The sequence below is a fragment of the Squalius cephalus genome (genome assembly GCF_949319135.1).
Source record: "Squalius cephalus genome assembly, chromosome: 13".
NCBI lineage: Eukaryota > Metazoa > Chordata > Actinopteri > Cypriniformes > Leuciscidae > Squalius > Squalius cephalus.
This window is the reverse complement of record NC_137134.1, coordinates 18207288-18221429: the sequence shown is the minus strand read 5'-3', so window position 1 is coordinate 18221429 and position 14142 is coordinate 18207288. Positions and strand designations below refer to the sequence as shown.

General features: G+C 37.3%; 1 protein-coding gene across 1 annotated transcript in view; it reads right to left on the bottom strand.

Moving 5' to 3' along the window:
* Positions 1–1707: 1707 nt before the first annotated feature.
* atp8b3 (ATPase phospholipid transporting 8B3) overlaps positions 1708–14142 on the bottom strand; it is a 16773-nt gene continuing 4338 nt past the window's right edge. Inside the window, exons 8-28 of the mRNA XM_079889534.1 lie at positions 13919–13989; positions 13188–13279; positions 12940–13098; positions 11586–11674; positions 10945–11138; positions 10638–10846; positions 10537–10559; positions 10284–10440; positions 9075–9263; positions 7878–7990; positions 7624–7788; positions 7407–7518; positions 7250–7325; positions 5992–6112; positions 4275–4461; positions 3947–4170; positions 3712–3795; positions 3387–3611; positions 3151–3289; positions 2460–2590; positions 1708–2369 (exon numbers count right to left, since the gene is read on the bottom strand). Of these exons, the coding sequence (XP_079745660.1) occupies positions 2136–2369; positions 2460–2590; positions 3151–3289; positions 3387–3611; positions 3712–3795; positions 3947–4170; positions 4275–4461; positions 5992–6112; positions 7250–7325; positions 7407–7518; positions 7624–7788; positions 7878–7990; positions 9075–9263; positions 10284–10440; positions 10537–10559; positions 10638–10846; positions 10945–11138; positions 11586–11674; positions 12940–13098; positions 13188–13279; positions 13919–13989 (2994 nt within the window). The 3' untranslated portion in view covers positions 1708–2135. The remainder of the gene's footprint in view (positions 2370–2459; positions 2591–3150; positions 3290–3386; positions 3612–3711; positions 3796–3946; positions 4171–4274; positions 4462–5991; positions 6113–7249; positions 7326–7406; positions 7519–7623; positions 7789–7877; positions 7991–9074; positions 9264–10283; positions 10441–10536; positions 10560–10637; positions 10847–10944; positions 11139–11585; positions 11675–12939; positions 13099–13187; positions 13280–13918; positions 13990–14142) is intronic.

Here is a 14142-nt window from a genome sequence, read left to right as displayed (position 1 = left end):
GGTCATGGACCTAATGTACACACACGTCTCTTCTGAAAATGTAATCTTGTGTGCATTTGTTTACATGTGGCGTGTTTCTCGATTTGGGTTGCACACCATTTCACACGAAACTGGAATGCTACCAGCCAGTTTTTTTTGCAACAGACCCCTCCAACCAGAAATGGTCTCTCATCGACTGTAAAACAGCATCATGTACATCATGTTTCTCTCCGGGTCTGTCTGCAGATTCAACCCCCCAGTCACACTGTGCTCTTCCTCTTCTGTTACCTGTCAATCAATCAGAACCAAGTGTCTTTGTGATGGTAGAAGACAATCAAGTTTCAAAACTAGGAGAAAAAAAATGGTAGAGAGAAGACAGGCTGAGAGGAGGAGAAGAGGAGAAGAGGAGAAAGGAAGGAGGAAAGAGGCTCATTGGTCAAGTAGGTGACTACTGCCCTATTTAGCTTGCTGTGGTGCTTATGATGTGCAACATTAGCTAACTTTGCAACCGCTCTTCCCTGTAGATTTGTATAGTAAATTATAGGAAACATTCAGGTGTTTCAAGAGGTAGATTTAACTTCAAGAAATTTTAGCCACCAAAAATGGACAATAAATATAAATTCCATGCTAAGCATGATGCTAACACCAACTTTAGCACCTGGCTACATTGTTCTCTCACCAAACTAACCTACTCCCACACTGCTGGACCAATTGAAAAGAGCTAGCGCCAGGCAAGTGCTAACATTTGCGCTAACTGCTCTCTAACCACAAATCGGTCAATAAAGAGCTGCTGAGGCTGTAGTCTTTGCACAGAGAACTATGCAAAAATACAACAAAAAGAAAAAGCCTTTACCTCAATCTTAATCAATGTTGCTGGTTCAGGCTCTTTTCCACTTCAGTCACTAGGATGATATCACCTGCACCAATTATAGACTAGAAAACTTGAAATGTTATGTATCTGCTAAAACCATATTAAACTAGTCTGAACTGGCTTGCTAGGATTCTTCAATCTGGTTTGTTGTTTTTTTATAGGTGTTTTTGGGTGCTTGGCGGGCTGAGAGACCAAATCGCTGATTAGATAACCTAGCTAAGACAGCAAACCACCTTGAGTTGGTTTAAATTCTTTATTTTTAAAGCAGGGAATTTAGCAGTGTAGCAAATTCACCAGATTATTATATACTGAAACACTATGTAGGGAAGAGTATGCGCAAAATAAATAGCTCTAAATGAAAACGATTACATGCACACAAACTCTCCTTAGAGCACATCTACCCAAGCCAAAGACTGATCAAAGGGTAAAGACAATCCAAAAAAACAATCAGTGTGTGTTTCTGAAGCTGTCGCATTGCCCTGGTTCATGAATTTGAGCATTCTAGTTCAATGTAAACACCTAGAAACTAAGATATTGAAGGACAAAATACCTGTCCCTGTTCAAAATCTTCTGTAGAAGACTACCTAGTTTTAATATCCTGTTGAAGCTTCACATGCACACACAAACTTGTTCTCAGGCAGCTGTTAAAGGTTAAAGGGCATGTCATCATGGAGAGCCTCATTCCTCCTCCTGTCCTAAAGGGGGAGCCAGAGAGCCTGTGGAGCACTTTTCATTTAGTGCAAATGGACAGGAGACAAATTGGAGTAATAACTGTTACAGGAAAAAAAAAACCTAAAAATGGTAATATGGGTAAATTGCGTGTTTTGAAATAAAATAAAACCATTGTTGAACACATTCATGCTATTGTCTGTTTATTTATCTAGCCTGGATTTGTTTGCAGCAGTAAACAAAAATAATACATTTTCAGTTAAATACATTTATTTGTAAAGCATTTTTTTTTTGTGCAAAAATACAAGTATATTTAAAAGACCAAATATTACGAAACTAAAGATCATGGGATTTACCCAATCAACTGTTTGTCCCTATTTATGCGTACAGCACTGAGACAAAAAAAAACTTTTTTGCATTTTAAAACCTACAAACCCAACCCAAAACGTACAAAAGATGTAATATATCGCTATCAATTGGATTAGGTGTATGATGGGCCTCCATTTTGGAAATGCGCCAAAAATCCTGGGTTTGTGGACCACTGACCTTTGGTTACAATATTTGCTACTGACATTTCTGTTACATTTTTAGTGCATGACAAAACACACTGAAGATGCTAGCATGAAACATCACCATTCATTTCTCTATGTGAACCCTGTGGAGATTCTTTCTTCAGACCATCTGCTGTAACTCTCCCGTCCTTTGGGGGCGCTGCAGAATGAAGCCCGACTCCTGAGGTGATTAACTTACCAAAGCCTTTCCCTTGGGACACCGCATAGGATGAACGACGCTGAAAGGTACCTCTCCGAAACCTTTGCAGCTCAACAGGCTCATTCTTTGAACTGTGTATCTACATGTATAAAAAGCAAAGTATGGTGAGCATAATCAATAACACAACATGTAATATATGTTATGTTAATTAGAAAAAGTTAGGATCTACCTTATGTTTGTTGGGGTTTGTTAACACAACACCTAAGGCTCGTATGGTTATTGAGGGGAGGACAGCAATACAGGTGGTCACAAATATGGTCAGCCAAACCTCAGGGGTACTGAAAGCATTTGGTGATGCTCCTGAAAATTGAAGATTCAGATATTCAATAAGGAGTTCGACATTAAAGGATTTCTGGCTGAAATTCACTGTAAAGACTTCTTACATTTGCCCTCTGGTGGCCTACATGAATAAATACATCATGCAGGATTCCACATTTTGAAAACATGAGGAAGGGTTCAAAATTATTATCATTATTCATATTTATATCCATTTTCTCTAATATTTTTAATGTATTTATTTTTTCTAATGTTCATTCAGGTAAGGTTATTTTGAAAATCTATATTATTATTTTTACAAAACCTTTTGCAGTCATTTGTGATTACTGGATAAGTCATGGCAACAACTAAAATCATAGAAATATAATTTTTTGTTATTCTAAGGTCTAAAATTAAAAAAAACAAAAAAAACAAACGATAATTAAAAATAGCTAAAATTGGTCTTCGTAGTGACTGTTTTTAAAAAACAGAAAGCCTGATTAGGTGATATATAGAAAGTTTACGACATGATTAAATGTATTTTGTCTCTTCATCTAGAGATATGCAATTTATATGAATGATTATTAATCTGCAGACATGAATACCCAAGAAAAAGTAGTCTTTAGGTGAGGCAGTGAAGAGGCGAGTGCTATGGAGAGCCAGTGTGGACAGAAAGAACACCACTAAACTAAAGATGACTGCTGCGATGTTCCACTTGGTCCAGAATTTTGTATATAGAATAACCTAAAACCGACAAGACACGAACAAGATAATGCAGTTATCACTGTCACAATTGTTTGTAACGTAAATATTGCAGCCTTTATTTATGCCGTCTATTTACCTCGACAGTGGTGGTGAGCACCACAGACGTTTCCACCGTAACGGCTAAGGTTTGAAAATCGAGAGCAGAGTACTGCAATATTCCCATAGGTATGAAGAAAATGATGATGGAGGTGTAGAGGGAGTAGAGGAGCGTGACGGCCAGAACAAAAGGATTGAAAAGCTGCTTCTTCTGTCCAATGGAGTAGATCTCCGGCCAGCACAGACAGCTCTTGGCACTCACGTCCTATCCCAGAGTCAATGTAAACAGATAGACTGACAGATGAACCAATCAGCTTTTGGATTTGTTGTGAATGATTGGTCAAAATGCTCTGTATTTGGCTTACCTGTTCAAAAAAACCCACGCACTGTATAGGTAGAGACGTGTACATTGTTGAGTAGAGGCTAATAAACCAGCTCTCGTACATGGGCTGGAAAAGAGAGCAGAAAATGGAAAAACAGATAATGTTGCATGTTGATTTTATCTCAAACAGATCTCAGTTTGACTGTAATAGCAGATATTTTCAAAGTGCGGTTGGGGTTGGTGGGTGTAAAGTGGATTAAGTGACCTAGTTGCTGCACCTGAGCGCTGAAGCCATTGTAGAAACTGTACCAGACGTGAACTAGAGCAAAAGCAGTGGTTTTGTAGAGGAAATAGCACAGAAGGATGCAGATGCGATAGTAGGACCAGTGCCCGTGCACCAGCAGCAGCCTGCGGAGGAAGCTGAACTGCGCCAGAGCGAAATCTGCATTCTGCACCGCCTGACTTCCCTCCACGCCGCAAAGACCCACGCCAATATGTGCCGCTAGTCAATATCGAAGATTTTTATTTATTAGCAATGTGCAAATTTGATTTATTTCGCCAAATAACAAATAATGATGCATTAAAATAGTTACGGTTTTTTCTCACTCTTGATCATGTTCACGTCGTTGGCACCATCTCCTATTGCCATGGTAATCGAAGTCGAATGTTTCCTGACCATCTCGACCACTTCTGCCTTTTGTGCCGGTGTCACACGGCAGCAGAGCACAGATTGGCACTGATCAGAGAGAGCAACAAACTTCGCCCCCCATTCTGCCGTTTTGGTCAATTCTGCCTGTAATGTACAGAAAGTAGATAGTAAGACATATTGTGAGATATTATTACAATTTAAAATAACTGTTTTCTATGGTAATATATTTTAAAATGTAATTTATTCCTGTGATGGCAAAGCTGAATTTTCAGCATCATTACTCCAGTCTTCAGTGTCACATGATCCTTCAGAAATCATTCTAATATGCTTATTTGCTGCTCAAGAAACATTCCATATTTGGATTCTTTGATGAATAGAAATCTACTAAAGTTTTCCATTTAGTCTTTTTTTTTTGTGACACTTTTGATCAATTTTAATATGGAAGCTTGTTTTCACCACAGAATAAAAAACTGAAAAAAAGGTAATTGTGACTTTTTATCTCCTTCGGATGAGACGTTAAACCGAGGCCATGACTCTCTGTGGTCAAAAAGAAATCCCAAATTTGCCCAGTGCTCTCTGTACATCATGGCCTCCTAATCATCCCCATATACTGATTGGCTTCATCACTCTGTCTCCTCTCCACCAATATGCTGGTGTGTGGTGGGCGTTCTGGCGCAATATGGCTGCCGTCGCATCATCCAGGTGGATGCTGCACATTGGTGGTGGTTGAGGAGATTCCCCCTTCTATGTAAAGCGCTTTGAGCGCAGAGAAAAGCGCTATATAAATGTAATGAATTATTATTATTATCTCACAATTCTGACTTTGTTTCTCGCAATTGCGAGTTTACATCTCACAATTCTGACTTGCATGATATAAATTCGCAATTGTGAGACAAAGTCAGAATTGCGTGATATAATGTCAGAATTGCGAGTTATAAAGTCAGAATTGCGTGATATAAAGTCAGAATTGCGTGATATAAAGTCAGAATTGCGTAATATAAATTCGCAATTGCGAGACAAAGTCAGAATTGCGTGATATAAAGTCAGAATTGCGAGTTATAAAGTCAGAATTGCGTGATATAAAGTCAGAATTGCGAGTTATAAAGTCAGAATTACGTGATATAAAGTCGGAATTGCGAGACAAAGTCAGAATTGCGTGATATAAAGTCAGAATTGCGAGTTATAAAGTCAGAATTACGTGATATAAAGTCGGAATTGCGAGACAAAGTCAGAATTGCGTGATATAAAGTCAGAATTGCGAGTTATAAAGTCAGAATTGCGTGATATAAAGTCGGAATTTCAAGTTATAAAGACAGAATTGCGTGATATAAGGTCGCAATTTCGAAACAAAGTCAAAATTGCGTGATATAAAGTCACGATTGCGAGACAAAAGTCAGAATTCTGTGATAAGGTCGCAATTGTGAGACAAAGTCAGAATTGCGTAATAAAGTCGCGATTGCGAGGCAAAGTCGGAATTGCGTGATTTAAAGTCGTAATTACCTTCTTTTTTTTTTATTCAGTGGATTAAACAAGCTTCCATAATTTAACGCATTCTTGCTGAACAAAAGTATTAATTTCTCTCTTAAGTGTTCATTTTTATCTCCCTGACCCTAAACCTTTAAACAGTCGTGATATTTTTTATTTATTTATAAACCTTTGGCTTTAAATGCTCACCAGTTCAGGACCCGAGATGACAAGCGCAGCTTTGCTCTTCTCTGCTCTCCTGTCTGTGGTCCAAACCTCTGTCTCTTTAGACATGAGACGAACATCTGGAGAAGGAGACTCTAGAAGCTGCCTGCAGATATTGACAACAGTCATGTTGTCTTATATTACGTGTGTATGTGTATCTTTGTAACACTGTGCATGTTCTAACCAAATTTCCAGCGTCAAGTATTCTGTCCTCACAATATCACAGCCAATCAGAACATATTAATCTACAGAAATGATGGGTCATAAAATTGTGTCATTATCTCAGACCCCCTTCTCGCGTACTGTTTACATGCAAGTTTTAGCATTTTGCTAAATATATTACCTTTTAAATTAAACTTTTAGAGTCAAGCATTTAAAAAGCTATTGCTAACAATAACAATGAAAAAAATAATAAAAAATAGTTGTTATTTTTGTTCTTTAATATTTTATTTTAATTTAAGGTTATTTCATTTTAATTGTTAATTATTTATTGTTAATTATTTTTATTTGTTAATAAATATTTTTAATTATTGTTATTATTATTATTATTATTATTACTACACATTTTCTAAATAATATAATTTTATATTTAAAAAGCAATTGCAATTTTGGAGGAAACAATAACAATAGTTGTTATTTTTTATGTTTAATATTTAATATTTAATTTATTGTTAAAATATTTAATTTCTAAAATAAATATTTTATTGTTTTTTATTAGTAGTATTGTTATTTTTCTTACTAATTATTTCAATAGTATAATTTTATACATTAAAAAAAGCTATTGCAATTTTGGAGGAAATAATAACAATAGTTGTTATTTTTGTTGTTTAATATTTAATTTTTATTTAATGTTATTTAATTTTAATTTTTAATTATTTATTGTTCATTTTTAATTGTTCATAAATATTTTATTGTTGATTTTTAATTATTATTATTGTTATTATTCTTACTAGTTATTTAAAAAGTATAATTATACATTTAATTATTAATTTTATTAATACAATTATTTATTAATAATACAATTATAATTTTTATTATTTTATTAATTAATATTATTATACACGTATATTAAAAAAATGAACATACCATTTAAAAAAAATTATGATGTGGACAAAAACTAATACAAATTTAGCTTACCATTTAGTTTGGCTAGTTTGCAAATTGTGATGCAGCATTTTGACTTGTCACAGCAACAGCTGATTAAGACAAAAGCTCAGATTAGCATAATAGGAATGTTTCTGACCTAAGCTCCTCCCCTTCAATCAGGATTGTGTCTGGATCCATCAGTTTGCACGCGTATCCCACATTCACAGCCGTTTCTGTTGAAAAGAAGTAGCAGACAACATTCATTTATTTTAATTTCGCTTCTTCAAACCAACTTATATGCTAAAACACAGCACCTGTTTTGTCTCCCGTCAACACCCACACCTTCACCCCCGCCCTCCGCAGGGAGGCGATGGTCTCAGGTACACCTTCCTGGAGACGATCCTCAATAGCTGTCACACCCAGGAGCTACACAAAAAGGATTGTTTTATAACACAATGCTAAACCATTTGATCATTTGCCTTAAGTTGACTCCAGAGACTGATTTGTTTCATAATAACTCCCTTTGAGTACCGTTAAGTCTTTTTCCATTTGATCATATATGTCTTCGAGCGCAGTGTCCTGGTTACCCGTCGCTGTGCCCGCCTGACTGAGGGCGCGGCTCCACTCCGTCCACAGGGTTTCGGGAACAGAGCGCACCGCCACACACAGAGTCCTCAGACAGCCCTGAGCAAACAGCTGACAACCGCACACACATCCAAACACATGAACAACTGCGTCGTACATCAGCTCTTACTCGACCATGTTTCCTCTTAAAGTCGCCTCACCTCTAGAGCTCTCTCGGTACTCTCCTGAAGTAGCCAGTCCCCCTGAAGCCTCTCCAGAATGACCATATCTGCACCTTTACAGTACAGCTTCAACTGTCCTCCAGGGTCCCGCACTACACACACACACACACCCATACAGTTAAGCCCAAAGTATACTTTGATTCTTATGCGTACGCTAGGGTATGTGTACAGTGTGCATAATGTAAATTTCATCATCAGCGCGGATCGTCATCCACCCGTACTGTACGCTCAGCTCGCATAAGTGCCGTGAATTTTTTGCCGCAAATTAGTTTGTCCACACACTCTCATGGAAATTCGTAACCTTTTTACGTTTTTTAAAATTGGCGGCAAATTCGTACAATCTCATTGGTATGTTTTCGTATGATCTGCAATCACACCACTGATGGTTAGGTTTAGGAGTGGATCTTCATTCTCGTATGAATCACATCGTACAAATTCATTTGAAATTGCCAACTCGTAAAATAGTTTATCATGCGTTCTCATGAAGTTTGGTTGCGACAGCAACAATATACCCTTGCATTAAGGAGCACTAGAGTGAGGGGGTTAAGAAAAACATGCAACTCCAGCTTAAACTAGTACAAATTAATCTTTCTAGTGCGCATGTGTTCAGCGGACGCCATCAAATGGAGTATACTTTGAAAGATTACACGTTCGGCTGTACGTGAACGCTAAGAGTTCACGTCATAACTGAAGTATACTTTGGGTTGTAACTTCATCTACTCATTTAAAACTTCAAATGGAAGTTTTAAAAATGTTTGCAGATACAATGAAAGATTCCAATCAATGTTGTTTTGGACCCCACTGACTTCTTCAGAATATTTTATTGTTTGAAATGACATGAAGATGAGTAAATGACAGAATTTAAATTTATTGGTGAACTATCCCTTTAAAGGTTCGTCATATAAAATGATCGAGTCTCTTCAGAAAATTTGGACTAAACCGCTCAATTCATATGGATTAGTTTTACGATCTCTTTATGAACTTTTTGAAGCTCTCAAAGTGTCAGTTGTGTAGTTGCGTAGGGACAGAAAGCTCTCAGATTTCATTAAAAAGATCTTCATTTGTGTTCCGAAGATGAACGATAGTCTTATGGGTTTGGAACGACATGAGGGTGAGTAAATGATGACAGAATTAAAATGGGTGAACTAACCCTTTAAGAGCAGTTGTTGAACTCACCCAGCACTGACATGCGTCTCCTCTTGCTGGTGAAGTCCAGGATGGCCAGGAGCTGATAGTTTCGCGTGAGGCCCATCTCGCTGATGGTGAGAGTCTCTCGTGTGCGAGACAGAAACACCCAACCGAGCTCCCGCGCTGCACAGACCAGAGCTTCTTCATCTGGAGAGGCAGCCTGGTAATGAGGTAAACCTATATTCATAAAACACAATTTACTATTTTACGATTGTTTCAGTGCAATATTCCATCTGGCATCTGTTCATTAGGGTTAAAGCATCAAAAAGGTGTAGGCACCTATTGTATTTGTTCATTTTATTCTTATTCTAATTTTGACTGGTTTAAGGTAAAAAAGGAAGGTCTGAACTTCAGTATGAGCAGTTTTGAATAGCGCCACGACAGCTTAAAAGTTAGTCTGTTAAACTGTTCAAAAGTTTGGAGTCAGTACGATTTGTTTTTTGAGAAATTAATACTTTTATTCAACAAGGACACATTAAGTTGATTAAAAGTGACAGTAAAGACTTTTTTAATGTTACCAAACATTTCTATTTTAAATACATGCTGTTCTTTTGAACTTTCTATTCATCAAAGAATCCTGAAAAAAAGGTATTACGGTTTCCACAAAAATATTAAATCGTTTTCAACATTGATAATAATAAGAAATGTTTCTAGAGCAGCAAATTAGCATATTAGAGTGATTTCTAAAGGGTCGTGTGACACTGAAGACTGGAGTAATGATGCTGTAAATTTAGCTTTCACATCACGGGTATAAATTAAATTTTAAAATATATTCAGTTATTTTAAATTGTAATAATATTTTAAAAAATTACTGTTTTTACAGTATTTTTTTTTAAATGCTGTCTTGATGAGCATAAGAGATTTCCTTTAAAATACATTTAAAAAATGGCACCGACCCCAAACATTCAAACAGAAATCAATGTTTTTGCTGACAATAACCAATTTTTTAGACCAAAGAGGAAAAGGAGGGTTTTGAACATGTGATTCTTCTGCACTGGGAGTAATGTCCTGTTGATCAATGTTAACTTTGGGGCCCCCTGGTGGCCAATAGTCGTATATTCTAATAAAATCTATTGTATTGCTGCCCCTTTAATTATATCTTGCAGCTATATTTTAATCATTTCATCTTCCTTACCTCTAACAAATACAATGTTGTGATAAATTGTGATAATGGCAATAAGTGGCATTTCTACCAACCATCCCTCCACTCGCTCATGACAGTGTGACAAAGGGCCAGAGCGGTGAAGAACTCTTGGCACTCAGGGCTGCTCCGTTCACGCAGCTTGTCCACCAATCGCTGGTCGGAAAACTTCATTCCACCACAGGAAAACCGGTTCCAGCTTAAGTCTAGTGGCTTGATATTAGAAATAAAATAGCTTTAGAAATAAAAGTGTGATGTGTTCTGGGTCAGTAGATTTAAACAGGAATAAATGAATCTCTTAAATCCTACCTTGAATTCCCCTGCCATGTCACCTGAACAAACAGACAGATGTCATTATTGACGTTTTAAAATACAGAAGGCTGAAAAGAGTGTCAAAGAAATTGACGGACCGTAAATGTGTCCCGCGATGAAGCACTGACGAAAGAGCAGACGGTTTTGCGTGAGAGTGCCGGTTTTGTCGCTGAGCAGGTGGCCCACCTGACCCAATTCCTCATTCAGGGTGGTTGTGCGGGCCTGAGCGGGGCTGTCATTGTCCTCCCAGTACATCTCAACATCCCGGCCAATCAGGAAACAGTGCACCACGTGGATCACTTCAAATCTGGTGTGGGGCAACGAATCAGTGAGCAAAATATTCAGAGATAAAAGGATCTAAATCTCAAAGGAAGGCATCGTGAGAATATGGAGAGCCACTGTTACGTTATATAGAGAGATATGGGCATAGAAGGACTAAGCAAAATGATGTAGCCCCAGAAGGAGAGGAAGCCCAGGTAGGCAGGCGAGGAGTCACGCTGCACGACAGACACAACGTCGTACTGAGGGGAAACCCTGTACTCAAATAACCCCGCGCCCACAGCGAGGAGGAGAGCCGTCGTCAGCATGAAGAGCAGAATCTGAAACATGAGATATAGATATATATGAGATATAAATAATATTAGTTTGTCAACCTCAGGTGGTCAATATACTAAAAACATACATAAAATACAAATTAGCATTTTTGTTATCAACATTTGAGACATGTGTAACCCCTAAATTATGTGTTTTTAATTTATTTCTAGAAATAAACATTAAATAATATTTATACTGTACATATAAACTTTAATTGTCTTATTTAAAAGATTATTTAATTGTCTTCCCACTTATATTTTTGGTAAATTAAGTATTTCTTACTGATTATGTACAAATATGATATGATATATGGTTACATATTTTAATGGTTTTATATAGTCAAGAAGGTCGAGCAAGCTACTGGTCATGAGGTCAATTTTATGTTAGATGATAGTTGATATAGTATCTATATCAACTAAGAGTTACGTATGAAGTTTCTTCCTCTCTCTTACCACCAACACCGTTTTGTTTAGTAATATTTCCACCCGTGTTTTCTTCAGTTTCAGACTGCCACAGTTTTGCAGAATTTTACTATCCGAGCCTGTTGAGGTCAAAGAAATCCATTTAATTTTTCATTTGTCTCCGGCCATTTCTACAGAACCCCTCAAGGGAAATGGAGATGGAAAAAAAAATTAGATGGGAGCAAAAAATATATTTCAATGCTTTTGCATTCTCTCGCAAAAGTTTGCTTTCCCCCCAAAACGTTGCATTTTTGCAAGTTTCTCAGGGCAAATGGAAAATATTGGCGAGAGAATGCAAAAGCATTGACGTATTAACACATTTTTCCTCCCTTCTCATTTTTTTCCATCAACATGTCAATTTAGGGACTGTGCATTTCAACCAGCTGTCAGCATTCACCTTAAAGGGGTCATATAATGGTACATGCACTTTTACAAGTTGATTGTACTGAAATGTGTGTTGGCAGTGCCTGTACACAACCATCATAAAATGATAAAAATCCATCCAGTGTTTTTTTTATCTCCTTATATGTTTTCCCCTGTCTCAAATCAAGCCGTTCGATTTTGTGATGTCACAAAATCGACACCCCTCCCACGATTGTTGATTGACAGCAGCGTTTCAACACAGATCCGCCCTCGCTCGTGAGCGAGCTGTCATCATAGTCCGTGCGGTCATTGCTGGAGCACTGTCTATGAGCAGAATGGCGTCTAAGCGATTGTGGTGTTCTGTTCTTGGGTGTAATAAGGAACACAGCAGTCATTTTGATGTTCCTAAATCCGAACCGCTGAAGACGCAGTGGCTGAGTTTTGTTTTCGAAGGGAATATTCCCCACGATCAACGTCAATGCTTTCATGTTTGCGCGAATCATTTCACACACCAGACTGCTTTATAAACGAGGGTCAGTATAAGAAGCTGCTCCTGAAAAAAGGATCGGTACCAACTATTCGTGTTCCTGCTGCACCTCCAGAAGAAGAAGTGAGTGTAACGTTTTATTAACTTTATATTAATATTTATATTAATCTTTGCAAATTGCTAGCACGCTTCACGATGAATGCGGCTGTTTACACTCAGGGTACATTACGGCATGTTTTCTATGTACGACATTCTCAATATAATTCATAATCCCACGTTTATAATTATTATTATCATTTAAAGACACATGCACTTAAACGGCGTGCTGAAAACAGAGCTGTTTTTGACCAGGTAAAATGAGTGTTTTCTTACAATACTAATGAGTATTTTTAATTAAAGTATATTACAAACTTTTAATTTAGACCCTAAAGAATCATATTAGCTTGTACAAAAATGGCATTATATGACCCCTTTAATAGCACAGATTTGACTTACCTGTGTATAGAGCCAGTCCATAGGCTGTGTCTGTGTTTCGCAGTACAGTTCCTCGAAGGAGCAGGTGGTCTGTGTCCAGAAGGTGGCGCTCTCCTTTCCAATGCAACTCACCTTTGAAAGAATGTAGATTCCCATTTGGTTCCTCACACCACACAATACCTGAGGTATAAAAGAGGGAGAGCGAAAGCTTATCTTTTGGTCACTACGAATGAATGGCTCCAATGTTTGCCCAAAGAGTCCATACAAACCATCAAAAGACCTCAGGTTTTGCTTAGCTGACTCTCCATTCAGCTCAGCATGAGTTACAGTCAGAGCCTGGCGAAACTTCAAGTTGGTTTCTCTGCAAACAGCCGAATAATACAGTGAAAACATGCTACATTAGCATTAGAGCTTTTTTTCCACAACATGGTATGTTTGAGGGGGGTGTTTTTCACCATAATATTTAAGTTAATAAGTTTATAGAACTGCTTTGGATATCACAGTGACCATTTGTTTATCATTTTTTGTGTGTGATGTCATTCTAAATAGGTTAGCCCCAACAGCATAATAATACCGTGAAGCCATGGTACATTAACTTTAGAGCTAATTTTTCACAACATGGTATATTTTAGTTTTTTTTTTTTACCATAAGAAACAACAGTTTATAGAACTGCTTTGAATATCTCAGTGACCATTTATTTATCATTTTTGTGTGCAATGTCATTCTAAGTAGTAACAGCAGAACAATACCATGAAAAAGAAATGCTAGCTAGCATTTGTGCTAATTTTCCACAACTTGTTTATTATTACATGGTATATTTGAGGGTTTATTTCACCATAATAATTCATAAAAACAAGTTTATAGAACTGCTTTGAATATCACAGTGACCATTTGTTTATCATTTTTGTGTGTGATATCATTCTGAGTATAGTTTAGCAGTTAGCTTTTAGCTGCCGTGAGAAGTTCTGGCGTCTGTCCAGGGTGAGATACGCTTCTTACCCATCAATGTCTGCCGTTTCTACATAGCAAAGGCTGTGTGGCTCAGTGCTGCACAAGAGTAGCAGATCTGCCTAAAAGAGAGAAACTTTATGGGCGCCAAACGTAGCTAAACATGTCTGTAGTTAACCTGAAGGTAGGAAATTACTTGATCTATCCACTACGAATCAATTTGAGACAAAAAAAAATGGTTTGGTATTTGTGTGTAGTGCAAATAAATACAAATT